The sequence below is a fragment of the Melanotaenia boesemani genome, chromosome 9 (genome assembly GCF_017639745.1).
Source record: "Melanotaenia boesemani isolate fMelBoe1 chromosome 9, fMelBoe1.pri, whole genome shotgun sequence".
In the NCBI taxonomy this organism is placed as follows: Eukaryota; Metazoa; Chordata; class Actinopteri; order Atheriniformes; family Melanotaeniidae; genus Melanotaenia; species Melanotaenia boesemani.
In genome coordinates, this window is record NC_055690.1 from 35,260,206 (window position 1) to 35,285,514 (window position 25,309).

At 40.2% G+C, this 25,309-nt stretch overlaps 2 protein-coding genes across 3 annotated transcripts; one reads left to right on the forward strand and one right to left on the reverse strand.

Annotated features, from left to right (window-relative positions):
• Positions 1-2,822: 2,822 nt before the first annotated feature.
• LOC121646308 (ribonuclease Oy-like) lies at positions 2,823-21,456 on the reverse strand. 2 transcript variants are annotated; one of them, XM_041995226.1, is made up of 10 exons: positions 21,394-21,456; positions 11,311-11,532; positions 10,648-10,843; positions 8,811-8,878; positions 7,729-7,786; positions 7,580-7,647; positions 6,947-7,060; positions 6,330-6,378; positions 4,768-4,842; positions 2,823-4,295 (listed from the first exon to the last, which is right to left on the reverse strand). In XM_041995226.1, the coding sequence occupies exons 3-10, from the start codon at positions 10,834-10,836 to the stop codon at positions 4,101-4,103; spliced, it is 816 nt and encodes a 271-aa protein (XP_041851160.1). In that variant the 5' UTR covers positions 10,837-10,843; positions 11,311-11,532; positions 21,394-21,456; the 3' UTR covers positions 2,823-4,100. The 2 variants fall into 2 exon arrangements, with proteins under 2 accessions (XP_041851160.1, XP_041851159.1); XM_041995225.1 differs by lacking the exon at positions 21,394-21,456 and adding an exon at positions 11,613-11,646.
• On the forward strand, positions 12,112-22,141 carry LOC121646319 (cytochrome c oxidase subunit 7A2, mitochondrial-like). Its single transcript, XM_041995241.1, has 4 exons — positions 12,112-12,386; positions 18,765-18,851; positions 21,491-21,575; positions 21,960-22,141. The coding sequence occupies exons 1-4, from the start codon at positions 12,372-12,374 to the stop codon at positions 22,016-22,018; spliced, it is 246 nt and encodes an 81-aa protein (XP_041851175.1). The 5' UTR covers positions 12,112-12,371; the 3' UTR covers positions 22,019-22,141.
• The last annotated feature ends 3,168 nt before the right edge of the window (positions 22,142-25,309 follow it).

The following is a 25,309-nucleotide window of genomic DNA, read 5'->3' on the forward strand; positions in this document are numbered from 1 at the left end:
ACGTATGTTGAGATGGAAACTTGAAAATGCATTGGAAGGTATAGTCCCTGATAAACCATTAAACCTTTCTACACTATAATATTCACAAAAGTTAAAATCATTAAATGCAGAGTAAAAGTGAACATCTGGGTCAATGTGTATACTATAAGAGTCTGTATGAGAATCAAAAGGCCTGTAGGTCTCATTCTCAAAAACAGAGCTACTGGTTGACATTGTTGAATCTGTAATATTAGTTGTGTAATAAAACCTCAACGGTCTTACTCACAGTCTAATTATCCAACATTGACATTAGGGATCTGATGATTCCAGTTGAGGTGAGATTCGAGGTGGATGAACGGTGAGTTTGTCATACTTTAAGTTTGCTGTATCACCTCTCTGACGAGCAGCTGTCAGGGCTGGAAGGAGCTCTCTCCTTTTCTGTCAGGAAAATCTTCATTAATGTAGATTCCTGATCCTTTCAGCTTCTTGGCTCTATCCAGGACAGCAAGCTTATCCTTAAAGCGCAGGAATCTCACCAGTATGGGACGAGGTCTCTCTGGTTTTCCAGGCACTGACTTCCCAGCTCTATGTACCATGTCCAACTCAATTTTTAGGTGATCCAGTTGAAGTTTCTCACTGAATAGCTGTCTTACTTTCCCTTCACTTTCTGTCATCTTTTCATTTCCAGACTCCTTGATGCCATCAATAATAATGTTGTTGCGTTTTGATTGGCCATCCAGATATTCTGTTTCGTGTATGCAAGAAGACTTTTGCATTTTGTGTCCAGATCTGATCGAATTTCATTGCAGTTTTTAGTCAGAGTTGAAGTTGATGTTTTGTGGTCATCAACTTCTTTCTGGGTCAATTCCAGACTCACTTTAAAGTCATGAATCTGCTTTGTCAGATCATCAATTCTTTTATTCAAAGAGTCCACAATCACCTGGACACACATTTTAAAGCTTCTTTCTTGTTGTTCAAGTAAAGTTTTATAAAAGTCTTTTTGTTGGTCCAGCATTTCACGCACCTGAGCCATGGTGACATAATCCTCAGTGGTGTAGTTTGAAGCTTTAGGTGGCATGACTGTGGTCTTCAAGGCCTACAGGCCTACAGGGCCCAAATCTCAGTTGGACAAAGAAAAACAAAGTCCCACATAAAATATATTGCCAGAAGGCTACTAAATAGATCCGTATATTATCCAAAACCACATCAGCCACACGAATGAAGGAATTAAAACAGGATTCCAGAGATTTTGGTTGGATTCAGAATAAGCTCTCAGCTCAGCAGCTCAGCTTCTAAAAAGTTCTAGAGAACTTGATCTATTCAGAGGTTAACAAGGTTCAGATTTTACACTCAGAGCTGTAAACCTGGTCTACTCTGACCTAACAAGCTTCTACATGGTACAGTAGTTAGTAACACCCTCCTATTATGGTGAATAATTTCAGGTGTTAAGAAGTTACGGATACCATCCAATTCAATCCAATTCCTTGTTGTTCATTTATAATGCAATTAAAACAAATTTATTTGAGCCACATTAGTTAAATTTCTAATAACAAAAACCAGTTCATTAAAAACGACTGCCTGGCTAAACAAACCTGTAGACGTAAAAGCAGCCACACGTGAACATTTTTTTTACATTGTTAGATTAGTTAAACAAGTTAAATCTCTCATCCTCTGAAATGGTTTAATTATTTACAAAACCTCAAAGAGGACTTACTTGGTCAAACAACAGGAAGCAAACAGAAAAAGACGTATGACTCAATCTTCTGCCACAGATTCTGACCACTTGTTTTAATTTTCAATTTAATTGGATAAAAAAAAATGAGACTCACCTTGCATCTCTAGATCTTGATAAACCAAAGTTCCTATCAAGTTACAGCTTGTCTTTGGGAGAGTGTGCAGTTCTTGAGATAATGAAAAAATTCCTTGTGACCTCAAAATAACATAATTGAAAATAAATAATTCTAGAAATGGCAGTTCATGGCTTCCATAGCATCAGTTGAGATGGTAATAAAGTGGTAATTATATATATATATGTATATATATATATATATATATATATATATATATATATGTATATATATATATGTATATATATATATGAGAGAGAGCGAAAGTTGAATTAAGTTCTCCTGCAAAGTTTTTAGTGGATTTTAGGTTCATTCTGACATCATACAGAAAAGCCCAACATCTTTAACTTCTTGTGAGTGGTGCATGTATGGTTTTAATTCAACTTCATGTAGTTGTTCCACTAACTACCTTCTTTTACTGACTCTGGTATTTAGTGTTGGTTCCAACACCAGGAGTGTGTTAAATGAAGCAGGATTAAGGGAAAGTCTTGCTAATTTCCGTAAGTCTGGATCTTAAAGTGAGTTCTGTTCCATCAGCGTGGCTTAAATGAGTCCCAGCTGAGTTACCATGGTAACTAGCGCTGGAGAGCAAGTCTGTAGTACCTAGTATTTATCATTAGTTTCTTCCTGGTTGTCGAGGTTCATTTCCAAATATTACGAACTAAGTCTTCCTTAAGTTTAGTTTTTATTATGTGTCTTTGAATTAAATTTCCATTCGGATATTGTTCCAGGTTTACTACATCAGCCACTTCTATTGGAAATTTGCACATTTGTATGAAGAACTAAGGTCCCAGCACAGATCCCTGAGGAATGCTTTTTTATTCCAACTTTTCCTTTTTTATTTGTACAAACTGATTTTGATTTTAAGCTAAACTTTCACCCGAGATAAAGCAGCTGCTCTAATTCCATAATTATGTTGTTTATATATGATTAAATGGTGATTAAATGCTTTTTTATTCTAAAACAGCCCCGTGGTGTATTCCCTATTTTCAGTTATTTTTTTTTTTTTACTTTTTATTTTACTTTTTACATTATAAGGTTTAACAATGAACATTTAAACTGTCCCTGACATGTACACAGCTTTACAATACCATTACTAATGAAAATAAAATAATGTTTTTGTTTTCCCAAAAACATTTCGTCACATTCGTGAAACAAAATCTGCAGGACAAGGCGTTTTAGAAATCATACCTTTCGCTTTACAGATACAACAAACCCTTTTTAGCAAGTTACCAGATGCTTTTCAACACAACGCCACCTTTGATTAAAAAGATCAGTGTTCATTTGTAGAATAGAGGTCATATGTTCCATAATATATACCTGTTTGACTCTCTGTTTCCATTCAGTTATAGTTGGGGGTTTCAAAGCTTTCCAATTCACAGTTATTATTTTTTTTGCAACCAATAACAATATATGTAGAATATATATTTGATTTGTACTGAAAACATTGTTTGATATAGCACCTAGTAAATAAAACAGAGGGCCTGATGGGACCTCCATCTCCAAAATTTTCTCAAGTTCCTCCTTGACGCTTTTCCAGTATGCCTGAATAACAGGGCAATCCCAGAATATGTGTGTGTGGTCGCCCACCTTCAGTTGTTATTCTGTTGATAAATTCAGTTAGTGCTCATGTTCTAGTTGTTTTAGGTCTAAACTCAGATTTTAGTTCATTTAACAAATTCTTCATGATAAACTCATCATCTGTTGTGAAATATCTTTACAAGTATTTTGGAAAACTGCAGCTGGAAAACCAGATTTCTTTTTGCTGATGGAGGTCAGACATGTTAACTGTTTAATAGAAATTCAGAGAAATTTTCTCCAAGCTCAACACGACTTCATCACAGGCAGAAAAACGGAAGAAAATCAACAAAAAGCTGCATTTTAACATTTAGTATTTTACACAAACTCTAGTTCATAATCAATTAAACCCAAGGATTAAATCGGTTTAATAAACCTCGAACAGAAGCTGCAGTCGTGTTCGGTCGGAATCCGTCTCTTTATTCCTGCAGAATTCAGAGATTTTCCTTCATGACTTTCCAGTTTTCTTGGAACCAGTTTGGTCCCAGACGGTTCCAGACTGGCTGAAGATGAAATTCCAGGGTCAAGGTCCAGGAAGCACCGTGGCGTGAGCCGTCTGCACTCTGCTTACAGCATTTAAACCATTAAACCAATAAAAGATCAATTTCATTAATTGAGAAAATAAAAAAGAGAAGCTGAATATTTTGAAACATTTGCAACGTGTTAAATGTTCGGCTGTTCTGGTGATGGAGGCCATCAGCCGCAGGGTCGCTGTGGCTGCTGGTGGTTGATGGGGAAGTAGAAGAAGGGGGCATCGGGCGGGCAGGGGTGTCCAGAAGAGGGGCGCGGTCCTGGGCCGGACTCCACTACAGGATCCCCGTCATGGTGATCGCATCCGAGAGTCAAGTTGCGATGCAGACGGACCTTCAGCTGGAACCACACCTGTCGGTCCTGCAGCACAGAAACAGGTAAGATTGAAGGTAAACACGGTCGTTACTGGATCGATGTTTGCTGAAGAGATTTTTCCCCAAGCAGCAGGTCAGATTCATCGTTTTAAGAAGCTTTGCAGATGAGAAGCGAAACCTCTGAAAGAAGCAAGACACATCAGTCCAGTTAAGTCCAGAGATTTCCTTCTGGATTAATAAAGCTCTTCTGTGACGGGTGGATTGCTTTCCATCGGGCCTCTTTCATTTAAACCAGTCGGTTTTAATTCTTCATTTCTGTGGAAATTCCTCCCTGAATCAATGCTTGTTTTTGTGGTTGAGCTGAACTTAACGAGGTCCATCGTCCTCCCTCTAGATGATGAGATTTTATTTCTGCAGTAAAACTGACACTGTGTTTATGACGCTACATTTCTTCAATAAACCACCTGTTTCAGGCCAAATAAAGTTTGCTAAGTGTGGAGCATGATGGGTGTTCAGACCATGTGGTCTTTGACACACTGGATCTCATATCGGTCCCCCAGATGTGGACTCAGGACTCTCTGCACCTCCGCAACCTAAACACAGAATGAAACGCTGTTAGGTCTGAAGGTTTTAATCCCTGCAGCCGGTTCATCAAACATGTTTCTGTTACTGGTCACTTTTTCTTTAAAAGCACTTTGTCCAACTTGGATGTGATTTCCAGATCTCATCATCTCATATTTTATTCCCAGTAGAAGATAAAAACATGTCAGAGGATGAAACTGACGTTTCACCATGTGATGAAAATATGAGCTGATAGTAAATCTGATGGAAAAAGTTGGAACAGGAGCAACAAAAGGCTGGAAAAGTACCTGGTACAAACCAGAAACACCTGGAGGAGCATTGGACAACTAACCAGGTTACCTGGCAACAGGTCAGTAACATGACTGGTATAAAAGGAGCATTTCAGAGAGGCAGAGTCTCTCAGATGGAAAGATGGACAGAGCTTCACCAATCTGAGACAAACTGGATCTAAAACTGTGGAACAATTTCAGAAAAATGTTCCTCAGACTTTGAAGATCCTCCATCTACAGTGTAGAATATCATCAGAAGATTCAGAGAATCAGGAGGAATCTCTGTGTGCATGGGACAAGGCTGGATGCTGGTGATCTTCTGCATTAAAAGCAGACATGATTCTCTACTGGAAACCACTGCATGGACTCAGGAAGACTTCCAGAAACCACTGTCTGTGAACACAGTTCACCCTGAAACCCACAAATGCAGGTTAAAGCTCCATCATGCAGAGAAGAAGCCAGATGTGAACAGGATCCAGAACCAGCTTCTTCCGTCTTCTCTGGACCAAAGCTCATTTAAAATGGTCTGAGGCAAAGTGGAAACCTGGATGAAGATGTGAACTAGTTTGTGGAAAGCATGGACGGCGTGTCCTGCAGACTAAAGAGGAGAGGGAGCATCCAGCTTGTTATCAGTGGACAGGTGAAAAGCTGCATCTCTGATGGGATGGGGCTGCATTAGTGTCTATGGCGTGGGCAGCTTCCACATCTGTGAAGCTCCATCAATGCTGAAAAGTACATGGAGGTTTTAGAGCAACATCTGCTCCCATCCAGACAACGTCTCTTTCAGGGAAGGCCTTGCAGATTTCAGCAAGATGATGCTGAACCACATCCTGCATCCATCACAGCAGCATGGCTTCACAGGAGAAGAGTCCGGCTGCTGAACTGGCCGAATGAGCTCAAATTCTCCATCAAATGTCTCAGTTTCAACATCTGACATGTTGTTTATCTTTGACTTGGAATAAAATATGAGTTGATGAGATTTGGAAATCATTTAATTCTGTTTTAATTTGCATTTTACACAGAGACCAGAACTTCGTTAGAATTACGGTTGTACGACATTCGTCACTCAGCTTTCATTTTAAAGGGTTTAGTGTTAAAAACAAAGATTTTAATAAATTTCCAAGTTTTCTTTTTACAACAAAATATTTTCCTCAAACATAATGACGACAACATAATGTGGTATATTCAAAACAAACATTTGTGGTTTTAACTGAGCAGGTTGCTGCTACCTTGTAGGGTCGCTCACAGGACGGAGAGATTCCAGCAGCCTCCAACAATCTGAAGCACAAAAAGCAACTTCTAATATTTTCACAAAACAACAGGAATGTCTAGAGATTAATGGCTCATGTGGTGAAGGTTAGCGACATGTAATGATGATCTTAGCAAAAAGAAACTGCAGTTCCACTTTGGACCACTTGGGGATGTCTCTAAACGCGAGTAAATGTTGGAAGTTAATCTACAGAAGCCTAAAGTGGTCATGTTTGTTTTTTTTTAATGCAAAACTTGACACAATCATTTTTCTGAATCAGTTCTGGTCTCTCCATCCCGTAGAGCAGTGGTGGGAGGCCTTCGCCCTCGTCCTGCAAGTTTTAGATGTTTCCCTGCTCCAACACATCTAATTCAAATTAAATTGATTAACCAATTCTGCTCAATGACTCATCAATTTAAATCCGGTGTATTGGAGAAGGGAAACATGTAAAACTTCCAGGACGAGGACCAGGGTCCCCCACCACTACTGCAAAACGTCATGAATACTGAAGGGGCGGAGCTACTTGCTGGCAGGTGAGGTCAGGTGACAACCCAACGATTCATCTGCAGACGACCTGTCAGAAACGTGTGAACTCACCTGTGGATGTCGAACTGATGCCGTAGCTTCAGGCAGATCTGGAAGTATTTTAGTGGAGAGTTGAATCCTTCCACACAAGCTGCACACGATCCATGCTTCCTCCACTCCTCCTTCCTGTTGCATAAAAACACCCTCGTTCACTTTCACTTTAGCATCCGAGTCTGATTCCGACACAGAAAACAAGTTTAAATTCTCCTCACATCTAAAGCTCAGTGACCAAGCTTCACTGGATCTTTCATCCACACAGACAGAAACTCGTTTCAGTTTAAAAGTCTTCCATGAAAATTGTTTCAGGAAACGCGTCCATCCACACAAAACCACTGGGCTCCTCTCTGCTTTGTGATAGTTTTCCTTCCTTCTCCACTGTCTCCTTGTGCAGCTCGGGATGGATATTTTATCCAATCCTTAGCTAGGTAATTATTTTTAAAAATGGGTTTATAAATTGGACTATGTGGATCATATAATAGATTTGTTTTAATTGGGTTATAACTGAACTACAATGAATTGGACTGTATCTGTAAAAGTTTCTTCAGCTGACTCTGTTATGAGCTGGTGCTGTATAAATAAAGCTGAATTCAAATAAAATGCTGCCCTCTACAGACAGAGACAGGAACTCCAGACATGGTACAGTACCAGAACTGGAAGGGGGATTTGGTTTTTAATAATGATGGCCAGTATTCAGTCAGCTCTGCCTCCAGGTCCTGGAAAGAAAAGATAAAAAGGACAACATTAGTTTTTCCCATGACCGTTCACAAAGACAGCTGATCCTGACTAAGACTCACCTGGATGTCGGAGTGAAACATATGCCAACACCCGCAGCAGTCCAGAGCATGAAGAGGCCTGCAGATACGACAGAAACAACCAATAAGAATCATCAGCAAAGTCTCCTTCAATCAGTGTGAACTTAGCAAAGTTTTTGGTTCTCTGAAACTTTTTTGAGATAAACTAAATGCAATAACTGATGTGATCTTTTTTCTCTCTGCAGCTTAAAGAAATTTCATTCTCACTAGCAGATAAAGGAAAAGGTATGAAATGACCAAGCTGTGATGAAACTGATAAAACTAATGAAGCAGCTCTGAAACTGTGATTACATGGTGATGAAGCTGCGATGATGCTGTGTTAACGCTGTGAAAAAGCAGCGATAAAGCAGCGATAACGCAGTGATGAACCGGTGATAATACTGTGATGAAGCTGAGATGAAGCTGCGATGTAACGAAAAAGCAGTGACGAGGCAGTGATGACGTGATGATGAAGCGGCGATGAAGCAGTGATGTAGTGATGATGAAGCAGTGATGAAGTGATGATGAAGCAGTGATGAAGTGATGATGAAGTGATGATGAAGCGGTGATGAAGTAATGATGAAGTGATGATGAAGCGGTGATGAAGTGATGATGAAGTGATGATGTAGTGATGATGAAGCGGCGATGAAGCAGTGATGAAGTGATGATGAAGCAGTGATGAAGCAGTGACAAAGCGGTGATGAAGCAGTGATGAAGTGATGATGAAGCAGTGATGAAGTGATGATGAAGCAGTGATGAAGTGATGATGAAGCAGTGATGAAGTGATGATGAAGTGATGATGAAGCGGTGATGAAGCTGTGATGAAGAGGTGATGAAGCGGTGATGAAGCGATGATGAAGCAGTGATGAAGTGATGATGAAGCAGTGATGAAGTGGTGACAAAGCGGTGATGAAGCAGTGATGAAGCGATGATGAAGCAGTGATGAAGTGATGATGAAGCAGTGATGAAGCGATGATGAAGCAGTGATGAAGTGATGATGAAGCAGTGATGAAGCGGTGATGAAGCGGTGATGAAGAGGTGATGAAGCTGTGTTGTGTGTGGAGATGATGGAAGTGTGACGGTACCACAGTCCATGGATGGTCCAGTTGTTGACAGTCTCAGGAATCCTGCAGAGAGTCTCGTTGTACAGAGACTGAGGGACAGGTGGACAGATAGACAGCATGTTAATGAATCTCTAATTAGGTCGTTAGCCTTCATCACCCGCTGTGGAGGATGAGGAGGGTGGAGTCTGTCAGCTGATATCAGTTTCTGAACTTTCCTCCAGTGTTTTTCTTCCTTGCCTGCATTTTTTTTCATTCTTCCTTTCTTCCTCTCCTCTATCATCCTTTATTCTTCTTCTATACCTTGTTTCTTTTTCTTACCTTTCCACTTCCTTCCCTAACTTCCTCTTTCCATTTTCAGCCGTTCCATTTCCCTTCTTCCTGATCCTTTTCATTCTTAGTCCTAATTTCCTTCCTCACCTTCACTCTTTCGTCCTTTCCTAACTTCCCATGTTCTTTCCTTTTCTACTTACTTATTTTCTTTCTTATTCATAGTACTTATAGTTTCTTTTCTCCCATCCTTTCTTACCTTCTTTTCCTTTCCTACCTCTTCCCTTTCATACTTAAAAGGTCATTTTCTTCTCTACTTCGTCAAAACCATCTTTACTTTTCTTCTTAAATCCTTCCTTGTTTTGTTCTTCCCTTTTTTACCTTCTCATATTTTTCCTTATCTTTTCCTTATATTTTTAAATGCCACTTATTTCCTCTATTCCCCTCTTCCTTATTTCATGTTTCTTTTCCTAACCCCTCATTTCCTTTCCTCTCGGATTATTTCTTTATAGATTAATAAATAATTCCCTTATCTTTAATAATGTACCCATTAATTTCCTTCATATATTTTCCCTCCCTCTTCTGCTTTAATTTTCTATCGTTGTATGCTTTATATTTCCTTTCCTACCTCTCCTAATGCTTCTATGCTGCTTCTATTTTTTACATCTTTATTTTCTTCCTTATCCTTTAATTATGATTTTTCATGATCTCCTACTTGTCCTCATCCTTCTTTTACTATCTCTGCTTTTAAAGATAAATTCGTGAATAATGGATAATAATAATAATATATATATTATATAATAATAATGGCTCATTCATATTTTTTTCTTATTTATTTATTTATTTATTTATTGTTGTATGACAGGAACTATTTTGTGTCAGTTGGTAATTATAGATCTACTTAAACAAATATGACACGTGGAGTTCCCCATGGCTCCATGTTGGGCCCCTTATTGTTCAGCATCTACATGCTTCCACCAACTCAGATCATAGAAAGAAAGCAAATAGCTGCTCATAATTATGCTGATGACACTCAGCTCTATATTACTGTCTCACCAGGGAAGTCTTGGTGTCATTTTGGACTCTGATCTCAATTTTAAAATCTATATTAAAGAAGGAACCAAATCAGCCTTCTACCACCTAAAGAATACATCTAGAATAAGGGGACTGATGACTCAGCATAATTTGGAAAAACTTCATCATCTGTGTTCAGTAGTCCGACTGCTGTAATGGAGATTTTACAGGTTTCGCTAAAAAAATCACTGAGACAGATGCAACTAATCCAGATGCTGCTGCTCATGTCCTCACAAAGGCCAGAAAACGGGAACATATCATTGCTGGTGTCACATCTCTACACTGGTTCTGGTCCAGAACATAGATCTGATCTGCTGACATCACATGAGCCACCGAGACTTCTAAGATCATCTGAGTCAAGTTTGCTTTTCATCCCAAGAGTTCAGACTAAACGTTTAGTTTTTCTACTCCTGATATCTGGACCAAACTAAAGTCTGATCCAAAAAGAATTTTTGCTTTACAATCTCATTTCTTTAATATGCACACTGATGATGATGATGAAGAAGAAGAAACTCACCTCACAGAACCCTCCTGGCCACTGCATGGTAAATAGGATGCATTTCCAGGTGCAGTTCATCCCTAGTCCTTGGCGGCCATATTTGTAGTCCTCCCAGAGTTCTTCCTGCATCACCGAGGTGTCGGCCAGCAGCAGGAAAAATATCACAGGACTCAAAGTGACCAGTGGGGGCGCCACCGAGCAGCACATCTCTGGACTAAAGGAAGAGTTTAATTATTTATTTACATTTATTTTTTTTATTTTCAGGTTTTCTACTTTATTGTTCTTGTATCTTTGCTTCAGTAAAGATAGCAACTAAAATGAAGCAGCAATGAAAATGAAATGATGCTAACGAAGAGCTATATTATTACAGCAACTTAACCAAAATGAAAAATTAAATTAAAAATACTTTTTTATTCTCCCGAGGGAAATAATAGTGTATATTCCAGGTATAGGGTTTTGTTATTTGAAATTATTATATATTTTATATAATAGTTATTTTTCTGTTATACTATAACATATTTATGTAAGAATATCTATATTGCATTTGACGTAAGAAACGTAGAAAAGTTTAACATGAAAGAAGCTGAGAAGTAGATCATACATGCAGCATTTCGGTGCTACTTGTTAGGAAATAAATTTAAGCTGTTAAAATGTCTTCAGAGTGGCACTAAGGAAACTTACCGGGTGGTTGAAGCTGCAGGTCTGATCTGCTTCTGAAGCTTCTCTCTGTTTGGATGCAGGAAACCTGGAAGTGAAACTTGGCTTCATGTAGGTTTCTGCAGAGTCTTCAGCTTTAGAGGAAGTCGACTCCTCCTGTAACTTCCTCCATCTGGTAGGTTTCAGAGCAGGTTTTATACCTGAGTGACTTTCTCTCAGCGATGGCTTCTGCTTTCACGGGAGCAGCTGCAGAGACGGAACGGATTTAAAATTAGTTGGTACTAAGGGGCTCAAAGTGGGCCAAGAAAACATCCCCCCACTATTACACCAGCAGCAGCCTGAAGCGTTGATCCAAGGCAGGATGGATCCATGTTTTCATGATGCTCCCACCAGATTCTGAGCCTAGCATCTGAATGTGGAGCTGAAATGGAGACCAGCAACTTTTCTCCATCTTCTACTGGACTTCCTGTTGTCTTTCTATCATCTCCAACCAGTCTGTCCATTCTCCTCTGAACTCTGACATCAACCAGACATTCTGGTTCAGACAACTGCTGCTCTGGATGTTTTCTCTTCTTCAGACCATTCTCTGGAAACCCTGGAGATGGTTGTGGGTGGAAATCCCAGTAAATACTCAGCCCAACAACCATGCCATGTTCAAAGTCTCTTAAATCCCCTTTCTTCCTCATTGTGAGTCTTCTTCACCACGTTGACATGATGCTGCTGTGTGATTGGCTGGTTGGATATTTGTGTTAACAGGAAGCTGAACAGGTGGAGCTGATAAAGTGCAAAGTGAAGCTGGTTTTTCCATCCTAACTTTCTACGTTGGACTTGATAGAGAAATGTTTCAGACTAAGACAGGACAGCCGGCTGAAATCAGCTGTAAACAAATAAAAGTGAGGCGTGGAGGTTGATCTCTGAGCTGCAGCAGCAGCGCTGGATTAAAGCCGGTTACTTCCTGCAGACAGTTTGGCCTCTCCAGCAGCTCGTAGTTTGGCTGCCATCCAAAAACACTGATAGTGTCTGAACTGGTGTGTGTCTGAGTGTGTGCGTCCTTGTGAGGGTAAACTGAGGCAACACGGCCACACATGAACCGCTTGATGGTAAGCAGAGCTTTTATTTCTCTGTCAGGCTTCTGATCAGTTAGAAGGAAACTGGGAGGAGATCAGGGGGAGGATTGATGACCGATCAGGTCTGATCAGGTCTGATCAGATCTGACCTCTCAGAGTTACAGGGCTGTGTTGGTGTGATTGCGTCGTCACGGTGACGAGTGTAAGGACATGGTCCATGTTTCCAGACTGCAGGGTTCCTGCTGCAGGTTTTCATGGCTCAACATGCCTGTTAGCCAGCTGGCAGTGCGACAGTGCAGCTCAGCACGTACGCAATGACACAAACACTCAGCAGCAGGGTGACACTGCCGCACTTTTAAATGACTCCCGGACTGTAACGGGAGGAATAGGAAGTCTGGACCTGCTCTGGAACCTCCCCATTCCTTCTCCAAACACTTCGTAGACGTTACAACACTCAGGATAACAAGTGAGGAAGAATTTCAGCTGTTTGTCTTATTCTTCTTGCAAACATGTCATCATGAACAGGTGCAGGCTAGTCCAGCACCCATACCCTCCTCTTCCTCAGTCATGCTCCTGGATTTGGTCTTATAGGCAGCAGATGTGGCTGGAAACAGTCTGGATGCTCCTTTTCCTTGTTCCTTCCAACAAAGAACTGGAATCCAAATTATCACTAGAAGCAGCTTGTTTCCCCTGTTGTTGGTAGCTCTATGGTTCCCTCATTCCAGCTTGTTGTGAAAAGAGTTGCGAGTGAAATGAGGAAAAAACTAAGTTGATATCGTTCCAACCTCTGACACCTGTGCTGCCTGTGATGCGTATTTCTAAAACAGACTTCTTGTTATGACCTGTTTTCATTTGCCGCTCTGTTAAAGGTGGCGGCTTCTCTGAGATAAAAGCAACATGTGTCCTTCTGTGCAGTTTAGGAAGGACTGAGAAAATCCTCTTCAAGATTTAACTTGTAGGTCTGAGACTCGGGATCCTGGTTTGAGTTCATGATGCTGGTCCTGCTGTCTGAGCTTCACCGGGTCTCCAGTTTGGACTGATCTGATCTTCTGATGGAAACATAAAAGTTCACAAAGTGTCTGATCCTGTTTTTCCAGGTGGAAACTTCTACACCCAGTCCAGGACTTACAGGGTTAACATAAAAGACTTCTCTCACTTCTGTTAATAATTGGCTTTCGTTCAGAGACCATCAACTCGTTCTCGACTGAATCAGAGACTTCTGAGACTGTTTCTGGAGACTTTAAGTGTTTTAATGAGGAACATAATAATGCTCTCCTTTCAGCCAAGTTCAACAAACCAGAAGTGTCTGACAACGAGATTAAACATGTTCAGAAACACGTTTCACTTCCCACATGGATGAAAGAAAACTTAAAGTCAACGCGGAGAAGACCGAAAAGAAAAGAAATCTGCACAACTGAGACTGAACCCATCTGGTGGATCCGTTCAGATCTTCACTCTGGATAGTGGTCCATCTGAGGACAGGACAGAACAGGACTGGACAGGACGGGACAGGACGGCGGTCTACAGACCAACATACTCTCAGTCCAGAGACCGAGTGGAGTATATTTTTCTCTGGTTGAAAGACTCTCGTGTCTCGTTCCCAGCAGGCTGTGTGTTACAGATCCCTCCCTAAAACAAACCAGATGCCTCTCTTCCTCCTCATTGGTCCAAGGATCATGTTCAGAGGATGTGATTGGCCCTCCCTGCAGTCAGTCCCACCCCCAGCTAGCCGATGTGACCTTGGTGGACGGAGTCATGCAGCTTTTTTAAAGACATGCTGCTTCTGCTGGTGGTGGAGGTGGAGGTGGTCAGGGGTCAAACACGGAGCAGCAAGTGGAAGCTGACTGTTAAAGGAGACGAACAGAGAACACAGAGTCGGGCTGAAGAGATTAAAATTATTTAAACATGAACTAAACTTCTGTGTAAACAACATCTGAGACATTAAATTAAACCAGGGGACCGGTTTGAACTGGACTGAGCGAGTTATGTTATCACAGTCCCGATGAAGAACACACAAACCAAACAGAAAACAGACGTTTCAATCAGTTTTCTAGTCTAAATGAGGATAAAATGATGGTCCTCATTCACCAAAATCTTCACAAGAATCTTTATAAAACCTTTCATTAGATTCATGAAACATCTCATCTCATCACATCTCATCTTATCTTATCTTATCTCATCTCATCTCATCTCATCTCATCACATCTCATCTTATCTCATCTCTGTGGTCATTCTCAGACCATGATAAAAGAAAGCTGATCCACTCTGTTTGTCTTTGCAGATTTAAGTTAATATTATTAAGATGCATTGTGGGACAGTTGCTAGATTATGGAAAAAGAAGGAAATAAACAAATCAATCTGTTTCTCCATCATCTTCATCCATGTACGGATATAACAGCCCCAGACTTGTTTCCATGGTGACTTCTAAAATGCATATTTGTCTCTGTGCAGCAGCAATGAAACATCATAACGTTGACGGTGATTTCAGACTTGCTCAACAAGTTTATTTTCAAAACTTTCCTTTTTTTTCTTAAAGATTTTCATAATTTCTTCACATTACCTGTATGTGATTTAGTCTTTTATGTAATTTACACTTTAAAGTTGAGTGTAGCAAGTATGTTATAATAATATAGGCTAAGTTGTGTATCAGCTGGGCTAGTCTCAGAAGGCTAGATAGAACTCACTCTAGACCCTCACTCAGAGAGGGTCTAGAGGTGTATCGAGGGAAGCGATCCGGCTTTTCCCCTGGTAAGGGTCCACTTGAGTCCTGGGTTTTGGCAGCAGAACCCGTAAGGAACCCACTGGTGGCAGCAGATGGTAGCAGCACTGCAGCAACAGGTGTCTCACTCTCGCTGTCCTCTGGAGGCGTCTTGACTTGGGCAGCCTTAGGGTGGAGTTCAGCGACCGACTGACCAAGCAGAGACATCACCCCATTTAGGACTAGTTTGTAGTCCTGTCCAGTCACTTTAGCCAATTTCTGTAAGTCCGCTAAGTAGTTTTGAGTTTTCAATTTACCTACTTCATTTGCACAGAACGAAGACAGCTCTGAAATATCATAAGTTACTTTTGTGTTCTCACAGACAAACTCATATGGCAAAAGTTCACGCAATGAACTCAGCGCTTCTCCCGTCTTATACTCAACAATTAATGATCGGTGATAAACAGAATCGGGTTCATTAATAAATTCAAATTTTGCAATAGAACCATACTGCTTCAGAAAATCTAGTACTTCTTCATCAGTTTCCGTCTGTGTCGCATCTTGCACCAAAACAGCGTTTGGAATTTTAATGCCTCGTTTCTCAAAAATGTCCATATTCACAATATATGTAGTACTTTTTATTCAGTTCTGTGTATCTGCCCCCCTCCTGGCTAGCTCGCCAAGTTTATGTAGCAAGTATGTTATAATAATATAGGCTAAGTTGTGTATCAGCTGGGCTAGTCTCAGAAGGCTAGATAAAACTCACTGGAGGGAGGAGAAACAACAGAGGCACAGAGACTGAATTTAGGTTTGATGGTACCATATATTAGAAAGACAACCAAAACACCAACATTTATAAAAAATAGAAAAGTATTTGAATGGCCATTCAGTAATAAATATGTACAGTGAAAATATCTGGTTTTCACAGAAATTCAATAAAGTTCAAGTTCAGTGATTTACAAAACCCACATCACTTTCCCAATTCCCCAAACGACCCAAAGTCCAGTACGGCATGATAAGTTGAATCCAGGGGTTTGAATTGATGAATGTATTAGAGGCAAGGTGACGGGTGTGAATTGTATATGTGGGACATGTAGGGGCAAAAACTGGGCAGAGTTTTGTCGGCTGCAAGGAGCCTCCTACCGGCCCGGACAGAGCAGGTGATATCCTCCGAATCTAGATTGGATAATCTGAATCCGATGAGTTGAGTTGTATCGTTCTGTTTGGGCTCTAGGCCTCTCTGTAGCTCGCCATCAGTTTGAACACCTGGCCAATTCCTTTCCGTACTTAAACACAACGCTTTTTCTTGATACTCCGAGGCTCGCGGTAGTAGGCGCCTGCAGCAACTCTCCCCCGTGCTTCCCTGCGTAGCTGCCGACCGCATTTACCTGCCGGCTTATATGGCTATTCAACTGGCTCAACATAGTCACGGGAGCGTGTGACGCTGCACTCGCGAGAATAGCAAACACCGCGAGAGGAAACCACATGGAAAAGTGCATGAGAGGGAAGAAGTGATTTTTTTTCACCCGGGTTACATGAGCTTTTAGTCTTGTTGTACTTAAGTATGACAATAAACTTTGATTCTTGTTTTAATATCCAACCAAATTTAGGATATTTGCCTTACACCCACTCAGACATGAACTTTAAATGAGCACCGTACATCTTGGTGTTTGGTAGATCTAAGCCAACCACAGAATCCATCAGCTGTAAAATAGAATTTTTTATTCTGGGTTTATATTTATTCCAGATGTAGGAGCTGAGCCAGTAATTCAAATCTTTCGGGACCCTTTTAGGAAAACATTAAGTATCTCATATTGTTTCCCCAAACAGTGAGACAAAGTTTGTTTTGTACAAGGGAACAGAGAATGGGAATGGTGGAACTGTATTAGAGACTGTTATGAGACTGATTTTTCTTTTAATTCATTCTATATACAGAAAATGTACTAAATGTGTTTATTATATTAATAAGAGGTGGTACTTATTGTTCAGGGTTGACTAAAAATACAAGCACATCATCAGCATAGAAGGTCATTTTATAGAATTTGTCTCTGGCCCTCAAATCCTCTACAGAAGGCGAAACTAATCATTTCCGTGATTTTTAGCGCTATCGATGCCGTTACCTTACAGCTAACTGGTCCCTACACTGCCCCCTACTGGTTACTCAGATATTACAGTTTGTGAACATGTAGCATTTTTTCTGAGGACATACACAAACACTGCTTCAAACAAATGCCAAATACATGCGGCAGCCATGATGAAGGAGTGTATTTGTATTAAAAGCATGCATATTCTGGGTCCTGCAGGATAACATGAGCAGAGATTGTGAAGCTTCTTTAGAAGGTCAGACAAACTTATTCAGCCTAAAAAAAGGACCTTTTGTTTTTCACTGAAAACATTTTTTACACTGATCGATGCAACAATGGAGCTTTTTCCCCTTTTTATTTTACCCACTGAGGCTGTTTTGAGTCAACATTTATTCAGCTGTATTTATGAATTTTAGATTCTTTCACTGGAAACTTACATTTAAATTACGTATATACATACAATGATAATTACTAGAATAAAGAAAAATCTCAGTTTTAAATAAATTTAGACTCAGGCAGATTTTGAATATTTAATTGAAATGCTGATAATTAAATCTAATTTCTATGATTTATGCAGTAGTTTTTTAGCTTTTAAAGAGTATGGTTTAAATGTGAAACTGAGCCTCATAATAATCCTGAAATATTTTATCAAAACAGTAAAATTTACATTTATTCACAAATCAGACTGTTATTAAACAGATTTAACTGTAATTAAAAAAAATCTGATTGGACTGAGTTTAGTTTCTGTAACAATGAGAGAAAAATGTCTCCAAACCCATAAACCCAGATAATGTACTGAATCTAAAGACAAACAGCAGTGAAAATATTTAGAATTTTGCTTTAAAAGAAATCAGTGGATTCTGAAGGTTTCGTCAGGATGAAATGAAACAAACTAAAAGCACAAAGAAGTGGAAGTGATACCCAATGGGTCATTCTCAGGTCAGAGAGGAAGGTTTTCATCCGTGTGCAGCCATGTCGTAAAGAGTTCATTCTTTTTTTCTAAGTTTATTCTGTGTAGTAGTTATAATTAGTGCGAGTGTTTCCTGCGGTAGGAAGCAGTCAGAACGCTCTCACAGGGAGAGTCAGATGGTTTCCTGAAGTTAAAACCAACACAAAACACATAAAAATGTAAATATGCTTTCAAAGTTCCAAGAATTTGCTCAATCTTTAGGAAAAACTCTGCTCTGTTGTATAACAACAAAACGCTCTCAGATGGAAATTTAGAAGGTTTCATGACCAGTGAATAAAAGCTAAAACCAACACAAAGAAATATAACCTATAAAAAGTGTAAATATCCCTTTAGAGTGCCACAAATCTGTTTAATCATCAGGAACAACTGATGTGTAACAAGTCAGAACGCTCTGAGATGGACAAGCTTATAGTTTCCTGATAGAGATGCACATTTTGTTAACTATAGCAGAAGGAGTATAAATCAGTTTTAATTAGCAAAAGTCAAGAAAAAAAACTTTATTTAGAGATTTGATTCAAAACAACTTGAAACATTCACTAAAATACAAAACTAGCCCCAAAGAGAGAAAGAGATGACTCCAACATCTGGACCAAAATGAAACGACATGATTAGAGCGCGACGCGACAGCGAACTGACTTCCTGTTTGTTTGTGTTTCCAGAAAGTTCCCCTTCTGGCCGGCAGAGCCTTCAGCAGCTCGGCCCGGCAGATGAAGAATAAAGTCCCCGAGGCCCAGAAGCTCTTCCAGGTGAGACTGTCCATCAGCAGAGTTAACACCAGTCTCCCAGTTCTGCAGGAAACATCTCCAGAAATGAAAATCCAACCAAAACAGTTTGTTTAGCTCCATTGTTTTTATTACCACAAAATATTGGCGACTTTCAGCTGAAGCTGAGGAAAGTCCCAGATTTCCCGTCATCTCTGAAAAGAAAAAGAAACGCATCCAAAATCTGCTGGAGATCAGAACAAAGACCACAAAGTTTGTGAGGACTCGTCTGTTTGTGCCTGGAAACAAAATCGGCTGCAGGGAGAAATAAACAATCCAACAACAGCAGCACAGACGAGTGAACTTCTTCAGGCTGGAATCTTCTGTCCGTCTCCTGCGTCCATCCATGTGTATTTCATTACATTTTCAGAGAGCAAACATAGCAGGGTCACCAGTAACCACAGGGGCTGTATGGAGCAGGATAGCTCATGTACAACAGAACAAAGAAGAAGAAGTTTTTGTTGTTGTTGTTTTTAAACCATGTCCTGTCCAGCACGGTGGCGGAAGAATGATGGTCTGGCTGCTGTGTTGTGCTGAACAAGGCTCCTCTTGATAATCTGATTTGTTATTTCATCATTTATTCAAATATATTGTTTTATATTATTTATTTGGTGTTATGGAATTCATGTAATCCGGCTGGACCTGACTGGAGGGGACAGAAAAAAAGAAGAGTAATGGAGAGAAGTAAAAAGGAAAGTAGAAAGAAGGAAGAGGAGACAAAGATCCAGTAAATAGAAGCAACAAGCTTCAGTCCAACCTAACACCAGCTGCTACACCTGTACAGAAACACAACAGAGAATTTCCTACAGCTTTTACAGGTAAACTATGCAGACAATCATCAGGAGTTCCTAAAAAAATAACCAAGAGAGCAACAACAACATGTATCACAACAGCAACCAAAGAACCAGTAACACACACACCTGAACCAAAGCATCTCTGAGTGTATAAACCCACTGGACACCTCAGTGCTGAGTCAGCATGTAGAGGATGAGGAAGAGGAGGGTCAGAGATGAATGTGATCCTGCAGATGTGACCACGCCTCTACGGAGGCTAGAGGCAGACTAGAGCGGCCCAGAGACCCAGGCCATCAGCAGCATCCTGGAGCACGAACCCAAGCCACGAAGACCACCCCAGACCCACCGGAAGGCAGCAGAGGAAGGCCTCAGCCAGATCCCCCCACAGTCAAGGGTCACAGGCCAAGACTGGCAGTTGCCAACCCCGCCAGGCACCCGCCATCCAGGGCGGTCAGAGCGAAGGGCCCAAAGAGCCCAGAGGCAGCAACACTGAACAGAAGGACACATGGTCAAGACTTGTCTTCCCCAGACTGGATATCAACTGAATGCCAGAGTATTTTATCCAAAAAAAGAAAGACATTCTTTTATGTAGCCTAGATAATATAAACTCAGTAAAAATGTCAAAAGATGAGTATAAAGTAGACCTCTTCATCATACTGCAGTAGCATTGAATGTAGACACGTAGTATGTACGCACATGGATAGATACACTGATAGACCCTCCGTCCCCAACTCAAATCTGATCACCCTACTCAAAGAGAACCTCAGGATCCATGTTTAGCGCTGACTAATCTAGCGCTACATGATCCAGGAGGCTAGCAAGGCTGCTAGCTGGTTTAAAGTAGCTACAGCGTGAAAATGTGGAGAAATCTATCCTGTAACTAGTCTGGTTTACAAGAGGAAGAGACTTTTTTGTAAAGAGGAAGGACACAGATCAGGCAGAGACAGAACCCAGACCCAGTATCAGCAGGCTTAGTAAATGATCCCCGGATAAACCCACCCCCTGGGCCCCCCATGTATAAAAGTCTAGCTCCGCCACTGTTGGGCGAGTTACAGAACAGTGGTCACATGCTCATCATTATTTAGTTCCTATGAATTAGCAATGCAACTTAATTATGTTGTTTCTACGTAAAAGTGATCTGTGACCACACAATAAAATATATTAAATTCTGTCACAAGATGGGCTCCATAGCTTCTGTTTCCCCAGAAAATCCTGGTTAAATGTGTCGAGGTTGGCGCTCACTGTTACTGAAAACATGCTAGCTGCAATGATGAAGCCACTGTCCCTCTGAAATCAGGTGTTTACATTCATTTTGTATTACATAATAATATGGTTGATCCATGGGTAATACTGATTCATTGATGTACTGAAGATTATTTCATGTTTGGAGATGAACGTTAATGTGAGAAGTAGATGAGCACAGATCTGTGTCATAAAGTTTTATGTCGGTGTTGTAAAAAGATGTTAATAACAAACACAAAAGCCCACGAACCTGCACGCTTGTTCATGTTGTTTAGATGAAATCTAAATGAAAGGTAAACATTTACAGGGTCATATTTTGGGAAGAGATGGGAAGCTGGAGCGTTTGATGACGTATAAATGAGAGAAAATATCAAGGGACATGTTCAATCTGTAACATGGAGAGAATAACGTCTTCATTAACGGATGATCACGCAGATTCAGAGATTTACACGAGATGACGTTGTTATTTAAAGGTGTTAGTATTTATTTACTCAGCATCCTCGTGTGTGGTTTCCGTCCTTGTAACATTAGCTCCATGCTAACACGTTAGCATGCTCAGTTGTAACCATCTTGTTGCTGCGGTTACAGGCAGACAATGGACTGCCAGTTCACGTCAAGGGAGGAACCACTGATGTCCTGCTGTACCGAGCAACCATGACGCTAACCATCGCAGGTAACCATGGCAACCGTACCATCAATAAACTCACAGCTTCGGCTAAAAAAAAAAAAAAAACTTTTCATGTCATGTTTTACGGCTTTTAAAACATGAGATTCTCAAGTTTGGCTTTTGTTTTTTCTTGTATTGTCCTTTTTTATTTGTGTAGGAAAGTAAAACACTGAATGATTAGTTTGCATGTAGATGACAATCATAAGAAGAAACTAAAATTCAGAGAAATTCAGAGATTTCTGGCAGTAACCTCTCAGAGGGGACCAGAGAGGTAGGGTGCAGAGGAAGAACTGCCATTGGGCTTTATCGATTTAAAGTTATGAAAACATAAATACTGAGACCTTTTCTTCTAGGAAACAGCTTTAAAATCTCTGCTTTTACTCTCTGCAGGAACCTGTTACTCTCTGTACTGGCTGCTCGTCGCCTCGATGCCTCAGAAGAAGGCGTAACAACCAAGTGAAGGCTCGGCCTCTCACATCTGAATGTTTGTTGTGTGGGATTCACCATCCGTCCTTCAGCGGGGCGACGATGCTTCTGTACAAACTACATCAAATTAAACTTTCCACTTTTCATTTGTCTCTGCTTTCTGACTGATGTGGACGCAGCTGGAGGTTGGAGGGAAATCTGCTTCATTTCTGGTTTTCTGGCTTGTTTTTACAATTTTTTCCAGCAATATTTACACAACAAATTTAACTTGAACATTGGGGTGGGTGCTGGCCCAAGCCGGGTGGTTGTCTGGGTTGTCTTTTCAACATCTTTTCAAAAAATTTCCAATGTCTTTTTAATTTCTTTTTAATGTCTCACCTTACACGACCTCATGCGAGAAACAGAGTGATTATTGATAATTCTTTTTAATTAAAGCAGCAAAATAAAATATTAACCCTTTATTAGATGTCAAAATGTCAAAGTTGTGTAAAAGGTGTCCTCTAGGGGGCAGAAGACAAGCATCAGATTGTGTTCAACAAGGTTTTGAGCCAAGTTTTAACCATAAAGTGATGCAGAAGGTCTTTGAAACTGTATCACTATGATACATATGGCATTAAAGGGTTAAAGGATGTTTTCTAGTCAGATACAATCAATCAAACTTTATTTATAAAGTATTTTTCATACAATGAAATGTATATATATGTACAGATTTTAAAAGAGTTAAAAAGAATAGCCTACCAACCCCCTTCCCATCATGCTCCCTGCCCCCCGTCTCCATCACCACATATACATATTCACATGCATAGTCAGACTAATATGTGGCCAAGCACAAGGAGTTGGCCGGACCACAGCAGCCAGGGCACCAACACAGGCACCAGACAAGAGACCAATACCACAGGGGGCACCCCGGCACACATGGCTGACCCAGCCCCAACGCAGAGGGCTCACTCTGAGGAACACCGGAAAATATATAAAACATAATGAGGAAAAAATAAATAAATATATATATTAAAATATTTAAAAAATAGAAAGAATTAATAACATAAAATAAAGTTAAGTAAAAGCCAAATTAAAGAGGCTATGCTCATGGGTGAGGATGGCACATTTACTAATTAGCCACATTACTGAGGCATCCACTACACAACCACTTCCTACAGAATAAATTAATATATTAGGGCTGAGCATGTGAACGCGTTATCGCATTGACACATTTATTAATTAACAGCGTTAACTTTTTATCGCGTTAACGCAGTTTTTTCCCTTTGTTTTCTCAAACTTCTTGCTACTGGCTCTGAACCCAGAGAAACCCCAAGCAGAGGCTGCAGTCCAGGCCTCTTCCTCCATGTCTGGTCCTGCTACAGCGGTGCATCTGATGGAATCAGGAGAGAGTGGCTTTATTAACATTAAGACATGTTTTCTGTCTGGAAATAAAGAAAATTGTGATTTTTGGATAGAAAACTGCTCCCAAAAGACAATGAGAAACTGTTTGTTGTTTTAACTAAATGCGGTTTTATCCTGGTGGACAGAAGTTTTGAGGCCAGACAGTGAAGGTGAGACATTTTCTGACTGTTTTACAGAATAAACGTGGAGAGGCAGCATTCAGCTTTTAAGCTCCTCACATGTGGAACAAACTCCCAGAAAACTGCAGGTCTGCTGACTCAGCAGTTTTACATCAGGGTTAAAAACTTTTCTATTTGCAGCCTTTTAGCAGAACAGCTATTAATTTCCCACACTGGGACTTTACAGTTAGTTTTTATTGTACGTGTTATTGCTTCCTGCACCCCGCTGGGATGCTTTCAATGTTTTATGAAAAGAACTTTGAATTGTCTTGTATGAATAAACTTGCCTTTCCTATCGTTCATTGTACAGCACTCTGGGGTCGTAGTAAATGTGTCATATTATTTAAATGAACATTGAAAGCTTTGCTTATAAAATTATAATTAAATATGTCGATAAATAAAATAAGTAAATGATAAAGATGACAGAAAAATGATAACATTTTAAATTAATATAACATTGAATAGAACATAATGCCAGAATCATGAGAAATGGAAGACAGGAAGGAAACACATACAGTGTATTGATTTCCTCATACATCCCTAATAAAAGTACCAATGTCAGTAAAGTGGATCCGTTTAAACACCAGAACGTCTCCAGTCACCTTCTGTTTCTCTGCATCCTTCAGGCTGCTTTTATCTGTGTAGAGACCCAATAAAACCTCCCTGCTGTTTCTCCAGGACAGTCAGCTTCTTCTACCTCTGACCTCCATGAAGTCATCCTCAGTAAACAGCTGATGGAAGTGTGTGTGTGTGTGTTTGTGTTAGCTCGGCGTTTCCAACCTCAGATGTAGTTCTGATCTGGAGCCACCAGGTGGAGCAATTGTTCAAGCTGCTGGTCGTCCACAGTGAACCAGCTGGAGGATCTGAGGAACTTTGATTGATTTGACTTTGTCGTAAACTGCTGCTGTATAAATAAAGCTGAATCAAACTAAATTTGAGCTTAAACCATATGGAAGCTGATGTTAGTAGAGTCTCTCTCTTGGGGAGAAAAGTCTGAAAGTTTGCCTCCAGCTGAATGATCTGGACTTCCTGTTTCCACCTCATCAAAGCAACAACTTCATACAAATAAGTGAGTTTTTCCGGGAGCTGACTGAAGTCCAGCTCTGCTGCAGCACATGGGGATCGGCTCGCTTTCAGATGCTCGTTAATCTCTTTCTATTTTACCTGGAATGAAAAGGGGACATGAAGCTCATTCCATGCAGCTTTGCTGTTACTCCTTAATTCTGCTGAATTACTTGTGAAATTATCCAACCTGGTTTTAGGGGGAAAATCATTAGAATCACTAAAAATAACAGAACTGCAGCTTGAAAAAGAAAATCCTCTTTTCTTCTAACAAAATGTAAAACCCAAGTTTGATGAGGACACAACATCAGCTGGTGGATAATTTAATGTCTGATAGTATTAAATCTGCCACAACACAGTTTGGTTTGGGTTGGATTCAGAATCCAGGGATCAGTATGAGACAATATCACATCATTACCTCCTCTGTAGAGTCTCAAACCAGTTTCACTACTAAGTTTTAATAAACAGGGAGTCTGACCTTATCAGAGTTACACACCTTTGTCTTAAACGAGGTTTCTGTTCAGACGTCATAAAAACTGTTGTTTCACAATAACTGAGTAAAACGACCTCATGGAGAGTTTACCCACATAAAGTCTTATGAAATAAAATCTCACAACATGACTTTTTCTTTATCTCATTATGATGTTTTATCTCAAATTTATGAATTTTGTTGTCAATATTTTTATTTCTAAG

Excerpts from the sequence above, each read along its gene's own strand:
- LOC121646319 (XM_041995241.1), top strand. Across the intron at positions 18,852-21,490 it reads AGGCCCAGAAGCTCTTCCAG|GCAGACAATGGACTGCCAGT; the intron begins GTGAGACTGTCC and ends CTGCGGTTACAG. Across the intron at positions 21,576-21,959 it reads CATGACGCTAACCATCGCAG|GAACCTGTTACTCTCTGTAC; the intron begins GTAACCATGGCA and ends TACTCTCTGCAG.
- LOC121646308 (XM_041995226.1), bottom strand. The coding sequence starts at position 10,836 with ATGTGCTGCTCGGTGGCGCCCCCACTGGTCACTTTGAGTCCTGTGATA. Across the intron at positions 7,648-7,728 it reads TGTTTCACTCCGACATCCAG|GACCTGGAGGCAGAGCTGAC; the intron begins GTGAGTCTTAGT and ends TTTTCTTTCCAG. Across the intron at positions 7,061-7,579 it reads AAATCCCCCTTCCAGTTCTG|GAAGGAGGAGTGGAGGAAGC; the intron begins GTACTGTACCAT and ends TTTATGCAACAG.